Genomic DNA, 19921 nt, shown 5'->3' on the forward strand with positions numbered 1-19921 from the left:
TTTTAAACTATCCAATAGACAAAGGTTATTTCACCATTGCAAAGGTACAAGGAAATGAATGCTCTAACTTCTGGTGAGGTATATTTAAGGAGGCAATCAGAATGTTTTAGTGTTCTGACCCAAGTCCTACTACTTATAGGAACCCACAAATGTACAAAATAATTTGTGTATACTGCACAAATGTTTACTGCAAGCACCTCTACAAGAAAATATATAACTGAAATACTTAATAACAATAAAAAACTGATATATGATAGAGTGGAATACTGTACAATTACTAACCATATTGTAGAACACAGACATGGGAAAATGATTGTGAAATACAGTGGATGACAGACCACCACATGCATGACCCAATTTTATTAGTTACTAGTATGTAGTATATATACTACTGCTGAGGATATATATATATCCTTTTTGCTACAAATCATTCATAAGGAGATTAATTCAAATATTCTAGTACCTTCTAACAACTGCCTTGTATTTCTTCCTTTTACTATCAATAATTTATACCCACTGCTTCTAAAATGTTTGTAATTTACAAAATGCTTTCAATGCAAGTAATTTTTATTGTACCTTTTTGAGATGAGAAAACAAGATCAGAGGTTGGCTTGTCCAAGGCTCATTAACTGGTGACTCAGAGACTCAAACCTCGTAAGATGCTTTCTTTCCTCCTGGTCAACCCTACTTCACCATCAGAAACGACTCTCAAAGTGCCTAATGCTTTGTTTTACTAGTAATGACCCAATAAATTTAAATTCCAGCTTTGCTAAGCCAAAAAAAAATTTTTTTTAATCCAAGAGGGCAGGCCTAACCCTTAAGTGCTCTAAATTTTTAGTAATACCAAATAAGCTTTGAACAGAAAATGAGTTCTAGGGATATTTTATTTAGAAAAAGATACTCCCGAAGCCACAAGATTTTAATTTTTTCTTTTAAATGCCACACTAATTAGATGTAAGATAGTCCTGAATAATAAAAGTATTTACACATTGAATACAAAATAAATACAAAATAACTGAAAAATTAGTCATCCAGTGATTCATTTTGCATTTCCACTGTTCACCTTCTGTTTCATTTTTCTTTGTCTTTTGTAAACCCTTTTCTTCCTTGCCTTCAAATCGACTTTTGGCTCTGGTTTTACCCACTGTATTTCTATAGGTTTTTCCTCAGCTGGTGTAACAAAAACATCTGCAGTGGGATCATGTGGAAGAATGGTCTTTGGTTCTTTCTTTCTCAGTTTTTGTGCCTCTTTAACTTGCTGTTTCTCCTTATATTTTGCAGCTGTGATGGATCTTATGACACGCCGATGCTAGAAACAAACAAAAAAACACATTAGATGTTTTTGAAATATGAATAAACATTTTATATATGGTAGCAAGAACATAAACTTAGGATCTATTTCCCTTAAATCCTGGGAGCAATTGAAAAAAAAAAAAAAAAGTAATTTGCAATACTGTACGCAACAAAACCCAAAGTCAGTTTCACAGTTAACAGAATAGTAATTACCTGACAAAAATTCTTTGGGCCAGACTTCTGGAACATGGAAGACCACTAAACAAAAACAGCTTACCATGTTTGGTGACTGGTAGTGAGGATTTTCATATAAAGTTGGTCCTCCAAAACTTCCCTGGAAAATCTTTATGAGATTTAAGACAAAGCGAGGTCCTATTTCTACAAGAGCAGCATCTTCTTCTATGATCTTTAATAAAAAGAAAACATTTCATTTTGGTTTGGATATACTATTCCTAAAAGGTATGTTGGCTATAACCTCACTACAAATAAGCCTAAAAATCTGAAAATAAAATTAAGGTAGAGGTGAAACCCGGTAGGTGCCAAACCATCAGCATTTCTTGAAATATATTAGTTATAGTAGTTATCAGGAAAAAATATAAAGGCTTTTAAGTATTCTTTTAAATCTGAGTAATTTAAATTTGGTTCATATCCTGCTTCTCACAATGCATGCATCCTTGAAAACCACTGGTTAAATGTTTTTAAAACTGTGATTACTGTAACAACATGTATTGAAGCGCACACTACAGGGGACCCTTTAAAAACTGTAATCAAACCTAAGTTGTTTTTATAAACCTAATCAAATGAAGTTAAAGGTATATAAAAGTATAGTACAGGGTCAAATTTATTTTTGAATGGCTACTGATTGAGGCCACATCTGAACTACAAATATTAACACTGTGTATTGTTTCAGATATGGCTGCCCTCAGAGGTTAGGGAGTATGTGGAGCTCCCTTTGCACGGTACTCGGTATAACAGCCCATGGAGAGCCCAGTCTGCTTCACATGCTGCCTGGAACCTTGCATGTTTTTCCACCTCCCCACCTCTCTGCAGATTTATTATCATCCTGCCAAATTCGTTCTTCAAGATTTTCAGAATCACCTCTCCTCCTGAATGAGTCACTGTGTGACTCACCTAATAGGTCTCATTAAATGCCTTCTATAGAGGTTGTTTTTCTAAGTTTTAACCCTACCCCACGGAGATGCTAACTCCGCTTACATTTTACTGTGACCTTTATAGCACCTAGCACAAATTTAGAACTCAACTGCTTCGTGGATCTTCAGACTATCTCCTTTAAAAAAAACTAAGTATATGGTCAATATGTAGTGGTATTGTTTGTCCTAATTTATTTCAAAATATAATTAAAAATTAATTAAAGCTAACCTGAAAGTTCCGAAACCATATCCTATTATCCAAAACAGTGAAAGTAAACACGTGGTCCACAAATGGTTGGCTTTTGGGATGGTAGCGTGGTGTACTAAAGATCTAGTGGGGGAAAAAAGAGTATGTTAGTTCCTTATTCTATGATCCAACCCGTTTTAGTTTTAGATCGCTGAGTTAAGAAAAAGTCCAAAGGAAGATACCGATGTATAAAATATTACCAAAGGTACTTTCTACTTACCTGAATTAAGAGTTCTTTTAGCAAAGCATAATGTGGTGATTCATCAAAAGCCTATAAAAATAAAGTGAGCATATTAATTGTCAATAGCAAAGTGCTTTGTTTAAAACTGTTTTATGTTCACTAACCTGACTTATACAATTAACTATACCCTCGAGAAACCACCACGCAGAGTAAAAAGTTAGACTTCTTACACTAACTGCAAAACTTACAGGGTCAAAAGACAAAAGGGGCCGAGAACCTTTCAAACAGTTTCCAGTCATCTTTAGTTCAGCGAGGGTATGAACTAGAAAAGATTATATTAACAAGAAAAATAGTTATAATTTTAGCACAATTATTCCAAAAGTTTTTCAATGTTCTCATAAAATTTTAAACTGAGTCAACTTACTATTTTGAACTAGGAATTTAGCAGATGGTCCATGAGGTGAATTTGAAAGCCTGAAAAATAGGAAGAAAGCCTTTTAGTTAGAATCTAAAATGTAGCAAATGTTTACTTTGTATTTATAGTTAAAAAGATACTATAATGTGCTCATAACATTCATACATTTAATTCTTTTGAAGGTTTCAACTTTTGTGAAATGAGTTCACTTCATCCCCTGGCCCTGTCTTTTTACAAAAAAAAAAAAAAAAAAGCCTGAAAGGCGTCTGTAAGAGGTACAGAGAATAAATCCATTTAAAGAACAAGTTCCACACCAATCTTACGTAATACATTCTCTCACCACATATAGAGATCCTGTTTCTTCTTAGCTTCAAAATAGATACATTTATTGCAGTTTTTCATCTCACAAACCTAAATGGAGCAAAGTATAAAGGAATGAAGTAGATAAAATGAGATCTACAGCAATTCAATGCAATGAATACCAATATTCTTCCAAAAAACTTAAGCAAATTAATGAGCTACAAAAGTCTAAATCTAGTAATTGTATTTACTCACAAAAAGAAACCTTTCCAATTCCTCTGGGTATTCTGCCCAAGGTAAACTCGATTCTCTGCCTGCCTCTGATGTAAACATCTCCTCTTTTGGGCCCAGCATTTTAAAGGAAACGGGCCTCACTTCTGACTGCTGGGAACCTCTTCTTCTGACCAGTTATGTACAAGCTACAAAGACTGAAAACAGATGCCCTAGGGGTACTGCACACTATAATGAGCCTCACTACTTGTAGGAAAATAGTCCTTATGGAACCAAACACATACTTTGTAATGGTAATTCTGATTTTTAACTCTTTCATTTTCTTAATTTTAAGATCAAGAAACTTAGGTTTTTTTCTTCTTCATTTATACTATCATTTCTGTGGTTCAGTTCTGTAAAATCACTCGGGGATTGGTGAAAAACAGAAGTGTACAAACCCTATTTTAATTTGAATTAAACTTCAACATCTTGAAGGTTTACAAAGTCACACTTGAGAAATATACAAAAGCAAACAGGAATATAGTCCTGTAATATTGTAGTAATTCATAAACTACCTGGTATCTGATGTAGTATTCATAAACTCTAAACTTTAAACCTAACAACTTAGAAAGTTCATAGGTCCAATGCTTTTTTCCATTTCCCAGTCCAGCCTGAGCTGTGGGAAACCCAGGCCCTGCTTTAGTCTCATGTTCACTACTATTCTAAGGCTCTGCATGGCCTGCCGCCCCCGTAGCAGGCAGCTCCACGGTGACAAGGGGGCTGCTCTGCAGACACTGTTTCCACAGCACCTAATGCCATGACCTCGCACAGGTTCAAAAATGTGTGCTGAATGGATCAAAAACCTAGCAGCTAAAGAAAAGTATCTTTAAAAAATTCCTCTAAGTTTTAACCTCATTACTACTTTGTAGTATCTTAAGAGCAAGTACGACATACATCACTCTACTTAACACATTTCGTACCGCTCAGGAGTTTTCTCGTGTTTCGCGCGCCATCGGTTAAGGACCGCTCACGAGTGTCCTCGTTTTTCACGCCCATGGAAAAAGGGGCGAATCTAGATACTTTTGTAAATTTTGTTTGGTCCCTCTTCATAGAGGAAAATGTTTTACTCAGTACCATACGTTTAAAAAGTACTAGGAACTTTGTTTTTGTAAATAAAAATGTTATAATTATTGAAAAACAACACCTAAAGCGCAGTATGATGATTTAAATAACGTGCAGTTTGCCCCAAAATGTGCAGTCCCTGGCGTATGTCTTAGAGATTTCTATGTGGTACGCAATGTGTTAACACTGGCAAAAAGCTTTCTACAATGTGGGGTTTTAAAAATACTTTTATCTTATACATATTGACTGATAATTCTGTATGTGTACCCGAGTATGATAAGGAGAAGAATGACCAAGAAATAATACAGAAACACTAAACTATAAGACGTAGATAGTGAGTACTATTAACAATGTAGAACAGTGATGGCGAACCTATGACACGCGTGTCAGGTGACACACGAACTCATTTTTTTGGTTGATTTTTCTTTGTTAAATGGCATTTAAATATATAAAATAAATATCAAAAATATGTCTTTGTTTTACTGTGGTTGCAAATATCAAAAAATTTCTATATGTGACACAGCACCAGAGTTAATTAAGTTAGGATTTTTCAAAATGCTGACATGCCGAGCTCAAAAGGTTCGCCATCACTGATGTAGAAGGTAGATTATTGAAGATTTAATAAAATCTGAGTATCTTTGATAAAGCAATGTAAAAGTCATTGAATAATAGACTTCCTAAGTATAGTGTTCCCAGCATATTTTACTTTAATTACTTTCTAAAATTACCTCATTAATCACAAATAACTTATCTTTACGATCCATTTTAGTATCTATAAAAGGAAAAAAAGAAAAAGAAAGTAAATACAAGATTTCTAAGCACCTTCAATCAAATCACACATGCTTTCTAGAAAATTATTTCTAAAGTGTTTTTGTAATCTTTCCTTTAATGCAATTTTGTCAATATTCAACATGATAGATCTGAAAACACATGACCTCTTGAAAACCTTGATTCTTTTTAAATGTGAAAATGAGTAATGAGCTCCGGCCAGGTGGCTGGATTGGCTGGAATGTCATCCTGTGCACCAAAAGGCAATGTTTGACTCAGGCTCAGGGCCCATGCAGGAGGCAACCAAGTGATGTTTTTCTCTCACATCACTGTTTCTCTCTCTCTCTCTCATTTCTCTCTTTAAAAAAAAGTAATTAAAAGTAGTCCACGAGAATTATAAACAGTGATCTAAGCAGTGTTTCCTCAGACTTTATGTATTCTGTGAATCCCTTTCAAAAGTAAAATAATTCTCACAACTGAACACCATGTTCTAGGACTTCAGTTTACAAAACACTCAGACTAAAGTTTGAAGTAATGAAAATTTCTTTTAAATACGAATCACAGTTGCTGAAGGAAACTAGTAAAACAAAGAATTTCATATTATCACAGGAAAAAAGAAAACCGATATAAATTAACATTTTTTCTTATTAGTGTCAGAGATCTGAAGATGTAGTAGCAGACCCGAGTTCAAGAAACACTAATTAGTAAAGAAAGACCTAAGTTACTACCTAGAATCAACACAGACACAGACATAGCTCCATGATGACACTGGCCACGGTTCCAAACTTAAAACTACATGTTCTTCACCTGCCGGTAAGATACCTCAGTGCTAAAAAGATTAGCTGGACACCGAGGAGGAGGAGTCCCACCTACAGGTGCCTGAAATCCTGCTCCAGGTCCATTAACCTGTAGATGGGGACAGTTGTTGTTTGTAATTAAATGCGGAAAGCAACACATGGCAGTCCTGAGTCATTTAAAGGACAAACCAGGACAGCTGAGAGCATTGCTATGGAGGCATTTCTTCTGGACCTTCAAGAATGTTCCAGGAATCAGGATCTTTGTTTAAGAAAGTGAAGAGAATCTAAAATAATAAAAGCATAATATGCTCATTAGACCGAATGTCCTTCCTTCGGGACAAAACAGCAGCGGGCGGGAGGTACAGTGGGCAGGGGCCGCGGCAGAGGTGGCAGGCGCCCCCGGCGGTGGCGGGAGGGGGCCAAGGGGGCCCAGGCCCTTGCACGAATTTCATGCTTCAGGCCTCTAGTGTTCAATAAAGTTTGCAAAGAATTCCTGACAAAATGTTAACTGGAAAAATCTTGGCACTGAAAAAGATATACTTTTGAGAAAAGAATACTGGTTCTTGACTTCACAAGATTGAAAAACTGATGTGTGACTTGAACTGGAAATATATAAATATGCACTTTTATGAACATAAAATTATAAGTATAACATAAAGGCACCTGCTTTAGAATGAGGCATCAACATTCTTAAGTCTTGCATTAAATGTCTTGTTCTGAAATTTATTCCTCTGGAAGAAAAGATGAGAATCCGTTCCTTATTTTTCCACTTGCCCTAAAGAAAAATAAAATGTTAAAAGATTTTTAAATCTCAGAGTGAGCCTACCTTGTTTGTTTAAAGCTTCCAAGTAGCAAGCCAACAATCCTGACCAAAACTTTAATTCAATCTCTCAGTAGCATTCAGACCTCAACTGCCATCCAGAAATCCTCTCCTTGGCTCCCTTCCCTTGTTTTCCTTCAGTGTCTAAAATTCCTCCTCCTTGCCGAAACCGGTTTGGCTCAGTGGACAGAGCGTCGGCCTGCGGACTGAAGGGTCCACGTTCGATTCCAGTCAAGGGCATGTACCTGGGTTGCGGGCACATCCCCAGTGGGGGGTGTGCAGGAGGCAGCTGATTAATGTTTCTCTCTCATTGATGTTTCTAACTCTCTATCTCTCTCCCTTCCTCTCTGTAAAAAATCAATAAAAATATATTTAAAAAATAAAATTAAAAAAAATAAAAACAGCCCTTCTCACCCATTACATTTCTTGTTAAAAAAAAAAAAAAAATCCTCCTCCTGACTCTACAGATTCTTTCTTAGCTTCTTTTGCTTTCCGTCTCCCCAGGAGAGTTCTCATAATCATTCAAACAGCATGAGCTGTCAACTCTACAAAAGGGTAAAGAACTCCGTCCAGTCCTTCTAATCTCACACTCAATTCTAGAATGCTAAATCTCCGATCTGGTCAATTCCCGTGTTCTTTCTTTTTCTGATGATGTCACCACCATCTCAGTCCCCCAGGCTTTGAATCTTCCTTGCCCTTATTCTTTCATCCCAGAAGCACTACTAAATGCTGTCAATTTCCTTTGCAACAGCTCTTACTCCTTTCCTACACCCACTGCACTCCTTCAGACCCTCATAGTCCTATTCTTACTGCAAATCTCCTAACTGGCTGCCTTCCTGGCCAGGAGCCCCTCCGACAGACATGGCTGACAGCACCAGCTTATCCTAAAGCTCAGCTCCCATCATCCTACCTCCTAGGTTTTTCTAGACAAAGTCCAAAATGGCATAGCTTTCCAGTGGAGTCTAAAACACATTTATATTTTCACCTCGTATTGTCCCAAATCAACCCTACACTTTAGCCAATCGGGCTCTACTTTTTCTTTTCTTTTCTTTTTTTTTTTTTTTGAGAGTGCGCTTATTACAGCTGTGGAGTAAAAGACGGAAGGGCTTAAGGTAGAGGAAGCACCGGGAGAGAGACTAGGTGGAAATGCTTTGGCTCTCAGGAAACATGATGGGGAAAATACGAGCCGAGGTGGGGCTATGTGAGCTCACAGCCAGAGGCAGAGAAGGGGCCTTGAGACAGGTTCAGGGGTTGGGCTGGGGTGAGCTGTTGCTGCCCACTGCGCCCCTACGGGGTCCCTGACAATTCTGGAGATGTGTGCCTGTGGGGAGGGGACTGGAGGGGAGGGAACAGGTGTGCGCCTGGAGAAAGAGCACCTGGGTTAGTTGTTTTAATTCTCAGCATTTCCCACTTCAACACGCCTGATCAGTTTTCTCTTTCTCTCCCTTGTATAGTTTCCTCTCATTTCTGAATATCAGAGTTCTACCCTTACTTTGAGATCCAGCTCAAAGGCTAAATAATTTCTTTACGATCTCTTACCCTATATCATCCTCGGGTAAAAGTAACCTCTATCGTCTGTCCTTCAACGGCATTTTTCAAATCAAGACTCACCGATACCAGATTTCATATCAGATCACTGCGACTATCATACTCTTTCTTGGTCCTTAAGGAAGAATGAGGGCACTAACATTTACTGAAAATATACTACATTCTTCACAACAAAAAAGGCGATCACATTTCCTTCCTCTGAATAGGCAGATGAGAAAGAGTCCGGGATGTCACTGTTAATTAATGACAAGGCTAGAATGTAAACTCATTTCATTCCTCGGAGCTAACTCCTTCCGCAGTGCCTGCCCCTGCCCCATAGAGGGCCACCTACCCACCACTGATTAGGGACTAATCACATGACCACTTGAAAATCTCATTACTCTTTAGGGTACACGCTAAACTGGGGGGCACGGGAATTAACCAATCAAAAGCACTTCCTGTCTGCACAGTCTGCGATCTAGCTGCTCGCTTCCTTTAGAATAAAAACCACCAACTCAAATGAATTCTTTCTTGGGTCTCTTTCTAAACTCCAACGTTCCGGGAGAAAGGAAGAGGTCGCGGTCCAGTGCTGCCATCCCAAGGCGGGGAACCTGACTCCGCACGGCGCCCGACCCGCTGGCTGTTGAGTAAGGAAATCCCACCATCTACGTTCGCTTCCGCCGGTTACCCCTCGAGCTACACACCCAACAGGTCGGCGCCGGCCGGGGCTCCGCTGCTCGGCATCGTCCCGACCCCGAAGCGGTGGCGGCTCCCTTCCTGAGGGGGAGCCGTAAGGGGGCAACGGGTCTATGTTTCCCTCACATCGCTGTTCCTCTCTCTCCCTAAAAATCAACAAACATCCTCGGGTGAGGATTTAAAAAAACGAAGTCCCAGTCCCAAGGACAGTACTTTTCAAAGCATCACATGAGCTTCAGGACCCCAGCCGCTGGCCATGGCAGAACATGGGAAGACTAGTGACTGTTCTGGGATATAGCCAACACCTCGAAACAACTTTAAGGGGGGCGGGGAGACTAGAAAACAGAACCAGAACCGAGTGCTCCCGAAGTCGTCGATTTCCCGCGAGCACGGCCGCCTTCCGGGGGCAGCCTCGTGCACGAGGGTCCGATGGGAACGCGGTGGCCGGTGCGGCCGGGAGAGCTGACACCCAGCCTCCGCAACACAGAGCCACTCGGAAGTCCGCACGGCCGTGGTTGGGTCGGTGACCCCGGGGAAGATGCCGGCCGCCGGCCGCAGGGGAAACCCGGGGGCAGCCCTCTACCTTGCAAACGGGGCCTGGGATGCGATTCCTGTCTTCTTCCTCCGCCTCCTCTGCCTTGTCGCGCGGCTTCGCTGGAGGCCTGGCATCTTTTCCGTTCTTTCTCGGTCTCTTCGCCGGGACCGCCAGGCCTCCACGCCGCTTCCTCTTGGTGGCCGCCATCTTACCGCGCCGCCCCCGCTCTGGGCCTTCCCTTCCGGCAGTGCCGCTCGCGCCGCTTTCCCGTCTCTATGGTCCCGCGCGCTCGGCTCTGGGTCCTCCGCCAGCCTTTGGCGCCCTCTTCCGGTCGCCTCTCTAGGCCGCGCCCAGCTCTATGGTGACGGTGGCCGAGACGGCCCGGCGGTCTGAAAGCTGTGGCGGGAGCGGGTCCACTTCCTCCTCATTTCCCCGGGAGCTGCACCTCGCCTATCCGGTGACCTGGGAAAGGCTCCCAGGCGTCCGGACCCCACCGCTAAGGTACGGTTTCCGCGCCTGGGACCCGGGAATCCCGGGGCCAGTGAGCAGATGCCGCCCGCCCCCTTCATCCCCTCGCGGCGGGCTGGGGAGTCGCGTTGCCTGGGACTCAAGGCGGGTCCTCTGAGAAACCGGGGTCCGTCCCCCCCGCCGCCGGGCGCCGGGCAGCTCACACCGACTCGGTGGGGATCCTTGGCCCCGGTTCGACGTGGCGAACCTGGCCGTAAGAGCTGTTACCTTACCGGTTACCCATTTTCCCGATTCACAACTTTTCGTGTATTAATGTCCTTTTACCGGAGACCAGGGAGCCGTCCGGCACTTCCCCCCAGTCACAGTGGTGGTGGGGTGGCAGGGATGGGGTGCAGCCCCCCCCTCCCCCGGCGCAGCGGCGGCCGCGGGGGGTCGCGCCGGCGTTGACGGGTCTTGCGGGTCCCCCAGGTGCTGCGGGCCCCCGGGAGCAGGTGCGGGAGCCGGTGCGGCGCCGGACGATGCCCCTCGTCGGCCAGCGGGTCCCAGACGACGGCGGCTGCAGCCTGGTGGCCAGCCTGGACAACGTGAGGAACCTCTCCACGGTCCTGAAGGCCATTCATTTCCGGGATCACGCCACCTGTTTCGCCACAAAAAATGGCATCAAGGTGACGGTGGAAAATGCGAAGTGCGTGCAGGCGAATGCGTTCATCCAGGTAGGTCCGGGGACCGCTCGGAGCGGGTGCCGTGGATACGCCGCGCCCAGTTCAATGAACCCCAAGGCTCTGGCGGGCGTCATCTAAGCTGGAAAACAGCAGGGCGTTTGTTGGGCGGTTGTTTTGTTTGTTTCTCTCCGTTACAAATTCTTTCCCCCGTGTTTTACAGAGATAATGGTTAAAACTAATAATGTCCACGATTTATTAAGAGTCCAAGCACTCTTGTGTTTTCTATATTGAACTCGTCTAATCCTGACAATGGTCCTGTGAGGTGGGCTGCTATTCCCATTTTACGTATGTGGACACTGAGGCGCAGCTTAAGTGCGTGGCCGACAGTCCCGGAGCTTGCAGTCCCGGCTGAGTTGGGATAGGAACCCAGAACACTTGTTTGCAGAGTGTGTGCTCTGTATCACTAGTTCCCTTATTAAAAACTAGTTTTCCCTTTCATTGGTTATCATGTAACGTATTTGTTCTTACAAAGTTGCATCTGTATGGTTCAGATTTCAGATTTAATTGAGCGTGTTTTTGAACACCTCAGTGAATAGCATGACTTCAGGGATAAATGAGACATGGTTCTTGTTCTCAAAAGAAATTGAAAACTGTTACCCATGCATTATTAAATTGTTTGGCAACTTTCCAGTTGACTGTAGCTGTATTGATGGCTCCAAAAAGGAGACTGGAGAATCATGTGGGGGATAGTTTAGATCCAAGAAACTAGATGAAGTGTTGCATGGACCTAAATCCCTGTTATACCGTTAACTATTGACTAGTGTTATTTTTTTTAAATATATTTTTTATTGATTTCAGAGAAGAAGGGAGAGGGAGAGATAGAAACATCAATGATGAGAGAGAATCATTGATTGGCTGCCTCCTGCACGCCCCCTGCTGGGGATCAAGCCCGCAACCCAGGCATGTGCCTGTTGACTGGAATCGAACCCGGGACCCTTCAGTCTGCAGGCTGATGCTCTATCCACTGAGCCGAACCAGCTAGGGCTTGACTAGTGTTATTCTAATGGATGATAGTTGAAAAAGCTTAAGATGTGTTGATTGATAATCAGTAATTATTTTCATGGGGTTAGCATAATATTGTTTTTTTAAAAACATAAAAGTGAAATCTAGAACCTTATGTGAGGTCTCATTCTTAAGTATACTTATTTTTTCATGTTTACTTTTTTTCATAGGCTGGAATATTTCAAGAGTTTAAAGTACAGGAAGAGCCTGTTACTTTCCGAATTAATTTAACTGTCCTTTTAGACTGCTTATCTATTTTTGGATCAAGTCCTATGCCAGGTGAACCATTTAATTATCATTATAATAATTAACTATTTTTCTGGATATAGAATGGCCAGGAAACGTTATTAGAATATAAGTACTTGTAGGGAGCGGGTATAGGGTCAAGCCTGGGACTGACCTGTGGCAGGGCCACAAACAAGACCCAGCTTGGAGGGCAGAGCCTTCCTAGCATAATTAAGCTTAACCTTCTAGTCCTCCCTAGTTCCTTCCTAGGTAGCTAATGGGCTGTGGGAGGTGTAGCAAGTGCTGCCAAAACAAGGTGAAACTTGAAAGAACATTGTAAACGGTGTTGACCACTTCCCTTGTTTTGCTTTGTGTGCTCTGACTATAAAATAAAGCTTGGGCTTGCTGTGTCTCTCTGTGTCCTCATCCAGGCTCGGGAGATCCACCTAGCCCCAACTGTATTCTCTTTGTCTATCTTGAATCCTTCACCATCCCTCTCAGGCTCACTGAACCTGGCCTCGCGGGACGTGGTTCAAGTACTATCAGCATTTCTTTAGAAAATGAATTGCCAATTCATTTTTCAATGGTGACAATCATGGATTCTGACTTTTTATAGTATTAATAGAAAGTGTGCTTATGGTTCTTTTCATATTTGCAAAAGTATTTACATTCATCTTTTTTCAACTTACAAAGCTTTTAAATTTGAACTAGTGCTCGTTTCAGCAGCACATATATTAAATTTGAACTAACCAAAGGAAGACTTGAACTTGTCTTAATTGTCTTTAACATTTGTGAAATGTTTTATTTGCTTCTCTTCCCTAACTTACAGTTAGTGGTAGAGTTACAGTTAGTGGTAGAGAAAAATAGAAACCAATTCTCCTCTCAGTGTACTGCATTCAAAATGTTTTCCCTTTTCTCTCATTAACTCCTGTTTATAAATTGTCTATTTTCCTAAATGCTTTCCTTTAAAATATTTATGTTTTATTTGTTTAGGGATTTTTTTATGAATAGGGAATTTGGTTGCTATGGCTATACTAGTAAAACTACAGGGAATTCCCAGAAGAATGATTCTATTCATAAGAAAGGAATTGAGATTAACTAGGGAAAATTCAGTTATGATTCTCTAGAAAATATACTTTAATTTTATACTGACACTTCCATTGTTGTTAATTATACATTTTCTTTTTTTAATCCTCACCCAAGGATATTTTTCCATTGAATTTTAGAGAGAGTGGAAGAGAGAGGGAAAGACAGAAATATCGATGTGAGAGAAACACATGATTGGTTGCCCCCTGCACAAGCCCTGACCAGGGCCGGGACAGCGGAGGAGCCTGTAACCTAAGTACATGTCCTTGGCCCGAATTGAACCCAGGACCCTTTGGTCTGCAGACCAAGGCCCAAACTGGCTAGGGCATTCATTACATTTTTTAATGAAGGTGGTTTTTCATAAAAGCATCTGCCTTCCCCCCTTCCTCACTGTGGCCCTCAGTCTTTCAGGAAGCTAAAGGAGCTAGAGTGTCCTCTCTTACCCCTCTCTGTCTAATGGTTTGCAGTGTTAAAACCCTAATCACCATGAACCATCCTCTCTTTTTCTCCGAATTTGATCTTAAAATTTTGGAAAATGTAAGAATGTCTCCCAAAAGAAAAGATTGGAAGGATCCTTAAAGTCAGGCACGTCAAACTCGTGGCCCGCGAGCTGAGAGTTTGACATGCTTGCTTATAGTGAATACACTGGCATTTAGTACAGATAATATCAACGCAATCCACTGTTGTACAAATTAGACCTTCAAGAAACAGCATGGTCTATTCTGCAACAACTCTGTGACTTGCAGTATCAGACCATGTACTCTCCGTCCTGAAATTGTGTGTACATGTAATCAAGGAGGTATTTCAGAGGTGTTCTGCCAAGCTGGAAAAGGATTTCAGAGTTACATTACACTTTGTTCCCAATTTTCTTGCAGTTATATTTGGAATTCACTGATGACAGCATGTACATCAGGAAAGATGTGATCCTTTCTTATAGAGACACACATTTATGCTAGAAATTGGGCAGGATAAAGTGTTCTTGAGGAGCCTTATGTGTCATTTGACAAAAACCTGAACCCAGAGGATTACAGCTAAGTCCAAAGTGTGATGCATTTCCATTGCAGGGAATTTAACCGCACTTCGAATGCGTTACCAAGGTTATGGTTGCCCCTTGATGCTATTTCTGGAAGAAGGAGGAGTGGTGACCGTCTGTAAAATCAATACCCAGGAGCCTGAGGAAACTCTGGATTTCGATTTCTGCAGCACCAATGTGATTAACAAAATTATTCTGCAGTCAGAGGGGCTCCGTGAAGCATTTTCCGAGTTGGATATGACGAGTGAGGTCCTGCAGATCACCATGTCTCCTGACAAGCCTTATTTCAGGTACTTAAAGGCAATGCACTTACAGCTAATGTCCTTTACTCCTTCTTCCTATGCACACATTTGCTAAGGATGTAGGCCTTACATAGAGTGTTATCCAGGATCCTAGGATTTTCAGAACTTTAGCGAGCTTTTGCTCTTCTCCCACACTTTTATTGATCAGGGCGCTTAAGATCGGGAAAATTAACTCGCGAGTTAATCTTCATAGCTGCATAGTTAGGCAATGTTGGTTTCTAGATGAGTAGCTCTGTCTCCTACTTTAAAAACTAGTGGTATTTTCATTGTTGTACTAAACTGTTGTAGAAATAATGTCAGAATATTAATGAGTAAAGGGTTTTAAATATCTACTTTAGAAGAACTGAAGGCCCGTCTCATGGCATTAGGTAGTTAAATATTTGGCTCAAGATCTGTTAAAATATTAACCAAAATGCAAATCAGTGGAACCCTACTTAAACAGTGATATGAATTAAAATTCCAGGCACTTACTAGTAAACAGAGTATGTCAGAGGGTCCCCACCTACATGCCCTCGCTCAGCATGGGCAGCTGGAAGGTTCCTGGTTGTCTTTCATCTCCGCTGTGGGAAATGATTTCGTGGTGGAGACCTGAATGCGCTTCTTAAGGCAGTGTCTTCTGTACTTGGATCCTGGTGTGGCTTACGTTGGGCCGATGAATAAATGACTTCCTCCTTTTCCACTGTAGGTTATCTACTTTTGGGAATGCAGGAAGCTCCCACCTTGACTATCCCAAAGATTCTGATTTGATGGAATCCTTTAATTGTAACGAAACACAAGTTAACAGGTCAGTTCTGGTGATGAAGAGGTGGTAAAATACCAAATTTCTATTAAATAAATTTTTTAAAATTTTTAAAACTTTCAAGCTGTTGAAAAAAGTGTAGTATTTTTTTAAAAAATGAACAGTATGTTCTGGGTTTACTTGGGGATTTGGGGTTATAGTGGATAAAATTATTTTTAATGAAGAGAGAATATTAGCAAATTGACTAAGTATTGGATTTTATTGTACTTGCTACTTGGTAGTTGTTGGCTAACTTTTGTTCTTTTCTGGGAGTTCTGAGCACAGTTAGACGTGCGTCCAAATAACAGCTGTTTATTTACTCTTCTACAGATACAAGATCTCTTTACTGAAGCCCTCTACGAAGGCACTGGTCCTGTCATGCAAGGTGTCTATTCGGACAGATAACCGAGGCTTCCTCTCGTTACAGTATATGATCAGGAATGAGGATGGACAGATATGTTTTGTGGAGTATTACTGCTGCCCTGATGAAGAAGTTCCTGATTCAGAATCTTAAGTACAACTGTGCACTGTGACATTTTATGTCAACATTCACAATAGGTCACATTCTCATTCTTATGATTTCATACTGCATTTCCCAAATGGAAGAGGCATGGAGGAGACTGGAGCAAGATCCCTGTGCCCTAAGTCACTGTGGAAGTAGATGTTTCTTGTAGTCACAGATGACCCAGTACTGGACTATCCTGTGGTCCTGTTTTTTGAACTCATAGGAATTATTATGAGCCATGATGAATAAGTTATATATTCTATTTAAGTAGGACATTTCAAAAGGCTGAAAATTTAAAGTTTGATGGAGCCATATGTGAAATGTTCTTTTATTTATTTATTAGAAAAAGCAAAGGCATATAGGTATTGCTTATTAGTTTGAATTCTGGAGAATATATCTTAAAGCAGTGGTTTTTAAAGGGCTATGCCCAGACCAGCACCATCAGCATCACCTAGAAACTTGTCAAAAACTCTGCGAGTTGCCCAGCAAAGCAGGCCCCTAACTCCAGAAATTCTGATGTGTGCCAGAGTTTGAGAGCCACTATGTGAAAGGATACTTAAAAAACAAACAAAAAAAAGCATTTGATTACATTGAAGTGATTGCTTTTCTTTGTGATTTCTCCACAAACTTTCTGAAACTTAGGCATCACCAAACAAGTCTGAATATGTGACTTATTTTTAAAGTACTCATTTTGAAGACATGAACAAGATATAAAACAGTCTTCAGAATTAGAGGTGTTCTTGTTCTCCAAACTGCCCAGTATAGTGAGTCCTGCAGTGAGTACTTTATAATTCCTTCTATTTTCCCTGTAAGCGTTACTCAACCAAACCAAGGTGGAGCAAGCCATTGCGTGATTTTGTATTTCTTGAGTAATTCACAATGAAATAATTTTGTGGGATGTAGGTATTTAATAAAGTATAATACTGAAATTATCCGACCTGTTTTCTAGTAGGAAAAAACACATATCTAAAATGAAGTTTCTGTACCAGGCGACAACAGCTTCGTGTGTGTCGGTGGGAAGGCACCATTGATTGGCCTTTTGGGTAGGATGGTTCTTCATGGGGAAAAACTCATCCCACTTCAGGATTCATCTAGCCTCCCTGGTCCTGACCTACTAAGCCTGTCATTATGACCACCCTCCCCCCAAATAAAAGTGGCCCCTCCTATTGATGGTTGAGAACCACTAAATAATATTCACCACAACTGGAGGGTATATTTGGAATGCCATCCTTTAAAATGGGCCACACAGCATCCGGGAGATTGGTTTGGAGAGAATTGGAGCCAAGCACTTCAGAGAAAGGCCTCCCTGGACAGCTGTACGCACTGTTCCCAGACACATTCCCTGCCTGTATTGAGCCCAGGGTGAGAATGCACCAGCTAACACGTCCCCCAGGCAATCTCAGCATGCCCGGCAGGTAGGCACAAAAGAAATCGGAGTTTTGTAAAGAATAGTATGTGTTCAAGAAGGAAGTGAATAAATCTAAATGTCCACATATTTTTTGTTTAGATAAACACCAAGAACAGAACAAATTAAAACATAATTCACACGCCTGGGTTGCGGGCTTGATATCCAGTAGGGGGTGTGCAGGAGGCAGCCAATCAATGACACTCTCTCATTATTGGTGTTTCTCTCTTTCTCTCTCTCCCTCCCCTTTCCTCTCCCTTCCTCTCTGTAATAAAAAACAAACATAATTATGAAACTATTTCATCAATCAACATGTCAAGGACTACAGTTTCCCTTTAAATTGAAAACAGTGCGGTTATTTTTGATTTTTGTTCACTGGTATGTCACCAGAAAGGTGCCCAGCATATAATAGGCATTCAGTAAATATTAGATGATGAAAGAACTTCCACTTTCAGATTATTTTTTTAAAAAAATATATATTTTATTGATTTTTTACAGAGAGGAAGGGAGAGAGATAGAGAGTTAGAAACATCGATGAGAGAGAAACATCGATCAGCTGCCTCCTGCACACCCGTTACTGGGGATGTGCCTGCAACCCAGGTACATGCCCTTGACCGGAATCGAACCTGGGACCCTCCCGTCCGCAGGCCGACGCTCTATCCACTGAGCCAAACCGGTTTCGGCCACTTTCAGATTATTGTTTAGCATCTTATTAGTCACTATTTAATTCCCATTATTTAGCTCTGAATTTATTTTGGTCTAGTGTTTTTTTAAAAGTTGAACCTATGAAGAATTTAAAATATAAACTGGTTTAATAAGAGATTGGCATTTTTGCACATTTAAGACATTTTAGCTACATCTATCTTTAGCTATTTAGAATTTAGAAGCTAATGAATTTGATTCTTTTTTAAACCGCTAACATTGAGGTACTACTGATGTAATAAAGGCTTCCCTATTATGTGTGTTCTATGTGACCTAGGAATTGGCTAAAATAACTTCATTAGCTCCTATGAAAGAGCACTAGGGGGAGCACTTCCTCAGTCAGCAGGACGCTCTGTGACTACAAATTCACATCAGATAGAGAAGAACATAATCTTACTTTTAAGACCTTTAGTTTTGCCTTTTTGAAGTTTATTTCATTTCCGTTTCAGTAAAATTGCTTATCATGAATGGGTCAGTTCTGTTTTTCCATTTTTAATATGCTTATTTCCTATTTGATAATGTACTTACACCCAGAATCCTATATAATAAAAGGTTAATATGCAAATTGCCCCCTCAACCGGGAGTTCAACCTCATGTTCAACCAAGGGGCAGGGCCTTCAGGCCAACAGCCCACGGCCCCTCCCCCTGGCCAGAGGGCTGGACAGACCCCCCAACCCGTGCACAAATTTGTGCACCGGGCCTCTAGTAGATAAAATGATTCAAAATAATAAAAATCATTTGTTAAATTCTACTTTTTAAAATAAAAATAAGTAACAATCATTTTATAAGAAGCTCTGGGATTTCTGTAGTGTCATCAAGTAGTCCTAGTAGAAGTTAGTCACAGTGACTGCCCAGCACATCTTCCCTGTGCCCCTTCCCTGTCCCACCTCCACACTGCCTGTGGCTGCCCTGCCCCACATTTCCTGTGCCTGCTCCCTGCCCGAAACAAAACCTTTGGGGTCCTGAGAAATTGGGAAATGACATAGTCGTCTCCTTTTCCCAGTTATGTATTGGATGGGGTTTTGTACCCGTGTCAGCTTACATGTTCCCCGCAGCAGTTGGCAGCTCTGCCATGGACTTCCTGCTCCAGGACTGGACAGCTGTTCTCTGACCAGAAAGGCCACAGGCAGCTGCTCCAGGTGACCCTGGTGCCATGGATCCGTCACCACCAGAGGCTTGGATAGTTAACAGAGCAAATGTTTGAAGTAGGTTTTCCTTTTGAAATTAGTAGTTTGTTGATCAATCTAGGAGATATTAGGAGTAACTCTCATTGGTAAAAACTACAAGTATTCAGGGTATGTGAACTTTGTAAATTATTTCAGGGTAGTTCCCCATCCTTGCAGGAAAGGAGATAAGGATGTAGTGAAGCCTGTAGCCCAAGCATGTCAAACTCAAAGGCTAACGTGGGCCAAATAAACAAGGCATGTGGCCCACGGGCCTCGAGTTTGACATGCTTGCTAGCATGTACCTCAGGCCTCGTACCTGATGCCCCAAAAAGATCTTGCTTCTTATCATGTTGTCCAAGGATTTCTGGTTGCTTCTTGTTGACTGTAGGACAGTCCCCTCCCTGGAATATTATCAAGTTCACCTTAAGTGGGCCTTTCCTAGACTGTGGTGGCAGAATGGAAACA

General features: G+C 41.4%; 2 protein-coding genes across 4 annotated transcripts in view; one reads left to right on the top strand and one right to left on the bottom strand.

The window, feature by feature from the left end:
- The window catches only part of BRIX1 (BRX1, biogenesis of ribosomes), a 10786-nt gene extending 437 nt beyond the window's left edge, over nt 1-10349 (bottom strand). Inside the window, exons 1-10 of one of the 2 annotated variants that reach the window (XM_006761765.2) lie at nt 10111-10349; nt 7148-7259; nt 5648-5691; nt 3628-3698; nt 3297-3346; nt 3121-3194; nt 2912-2962; nt 2674-2775; nt 1571-1699; nt 1064-1309 (exon numbers count right to left, since the gene is read on the bottom strand). In XM_006761765.2, coding sequence (XP_006761828.2) covers nt 1064-1309; nt 1571-1699; nt 2674-2775; nt 2912-2962; nt 3121-3194; nt 3297-3346; nt 3628-3698; nt 5648-5691; nt 7148-7259; nt 10111-10269 — 1038 coding nt within the window. In that variant the 5' untranslated portion in view covers nt 10270-10349. Of the gene's footprint in view, nt 1-1063; nt 1310-1570; nt 1700-2673; nt 2776-2911; nt 2963-3120; nt 3195-3296; nt 3347-3627; nt 3699-3842; nt 4342-5647; nt 5692-7147; nt 7260-10110 lie in introns of those variants that run through there. The other variant, XM_015562650.1, reaches the window with a different exon arrangement.
- A 126-nt stretch (nt 10350-10475) lies between these two features.
- RAD1 (RAD1 checkpoint DNA exonuclease) lies at nt 10476-17115 on the top strand. Of its 2 annotated transcripts, none has more exons than XM_006761766.2 (6): nt 10476-10563; nt 10999-11243; nt 12425-12533; nt 14630-14888; nt 15586-15684; nt 16009-17115. In XM_006761766.2, the coding sequence occupies exons 2-6, from the start codon at nt 11049-11051 to the stop codon at nt 16190-16192; spliced, it is 846 nt and encodes a 281-aa protein (XP_006761829.1). In that variant the 5' UTR covers nt 10476-10563; nt 10999-11048; the 3' UTR covers nt 16193-17115. The 2 variants fall into 2 exon arrangements, with proteins under 2 accessions (XP_006761829.1, XP_015418137.1); XM_015562651.1 differs by having other exon boundaries at nt 10999-11195.
- The last annotated feature ends 2806 nt before the right edge of the window (nt 17116-19921 follow it).

The sequence above is a fragment of the Myotis davidii genome, unplaced genomic scaffold, assembly GCF_000327345.1.
Source record: "Myotis davidii unplaced genomic scaffold, ASM32734v1 scaffold496, whole genome shotgun sequence".
Taxonomy (NCBI): domain Eukaryota; kingdom Metazoa; phylum Chordata; class Mammalia; order Chiroptera; family Vespertilionidae; genus Myotis; species Myotis davidii.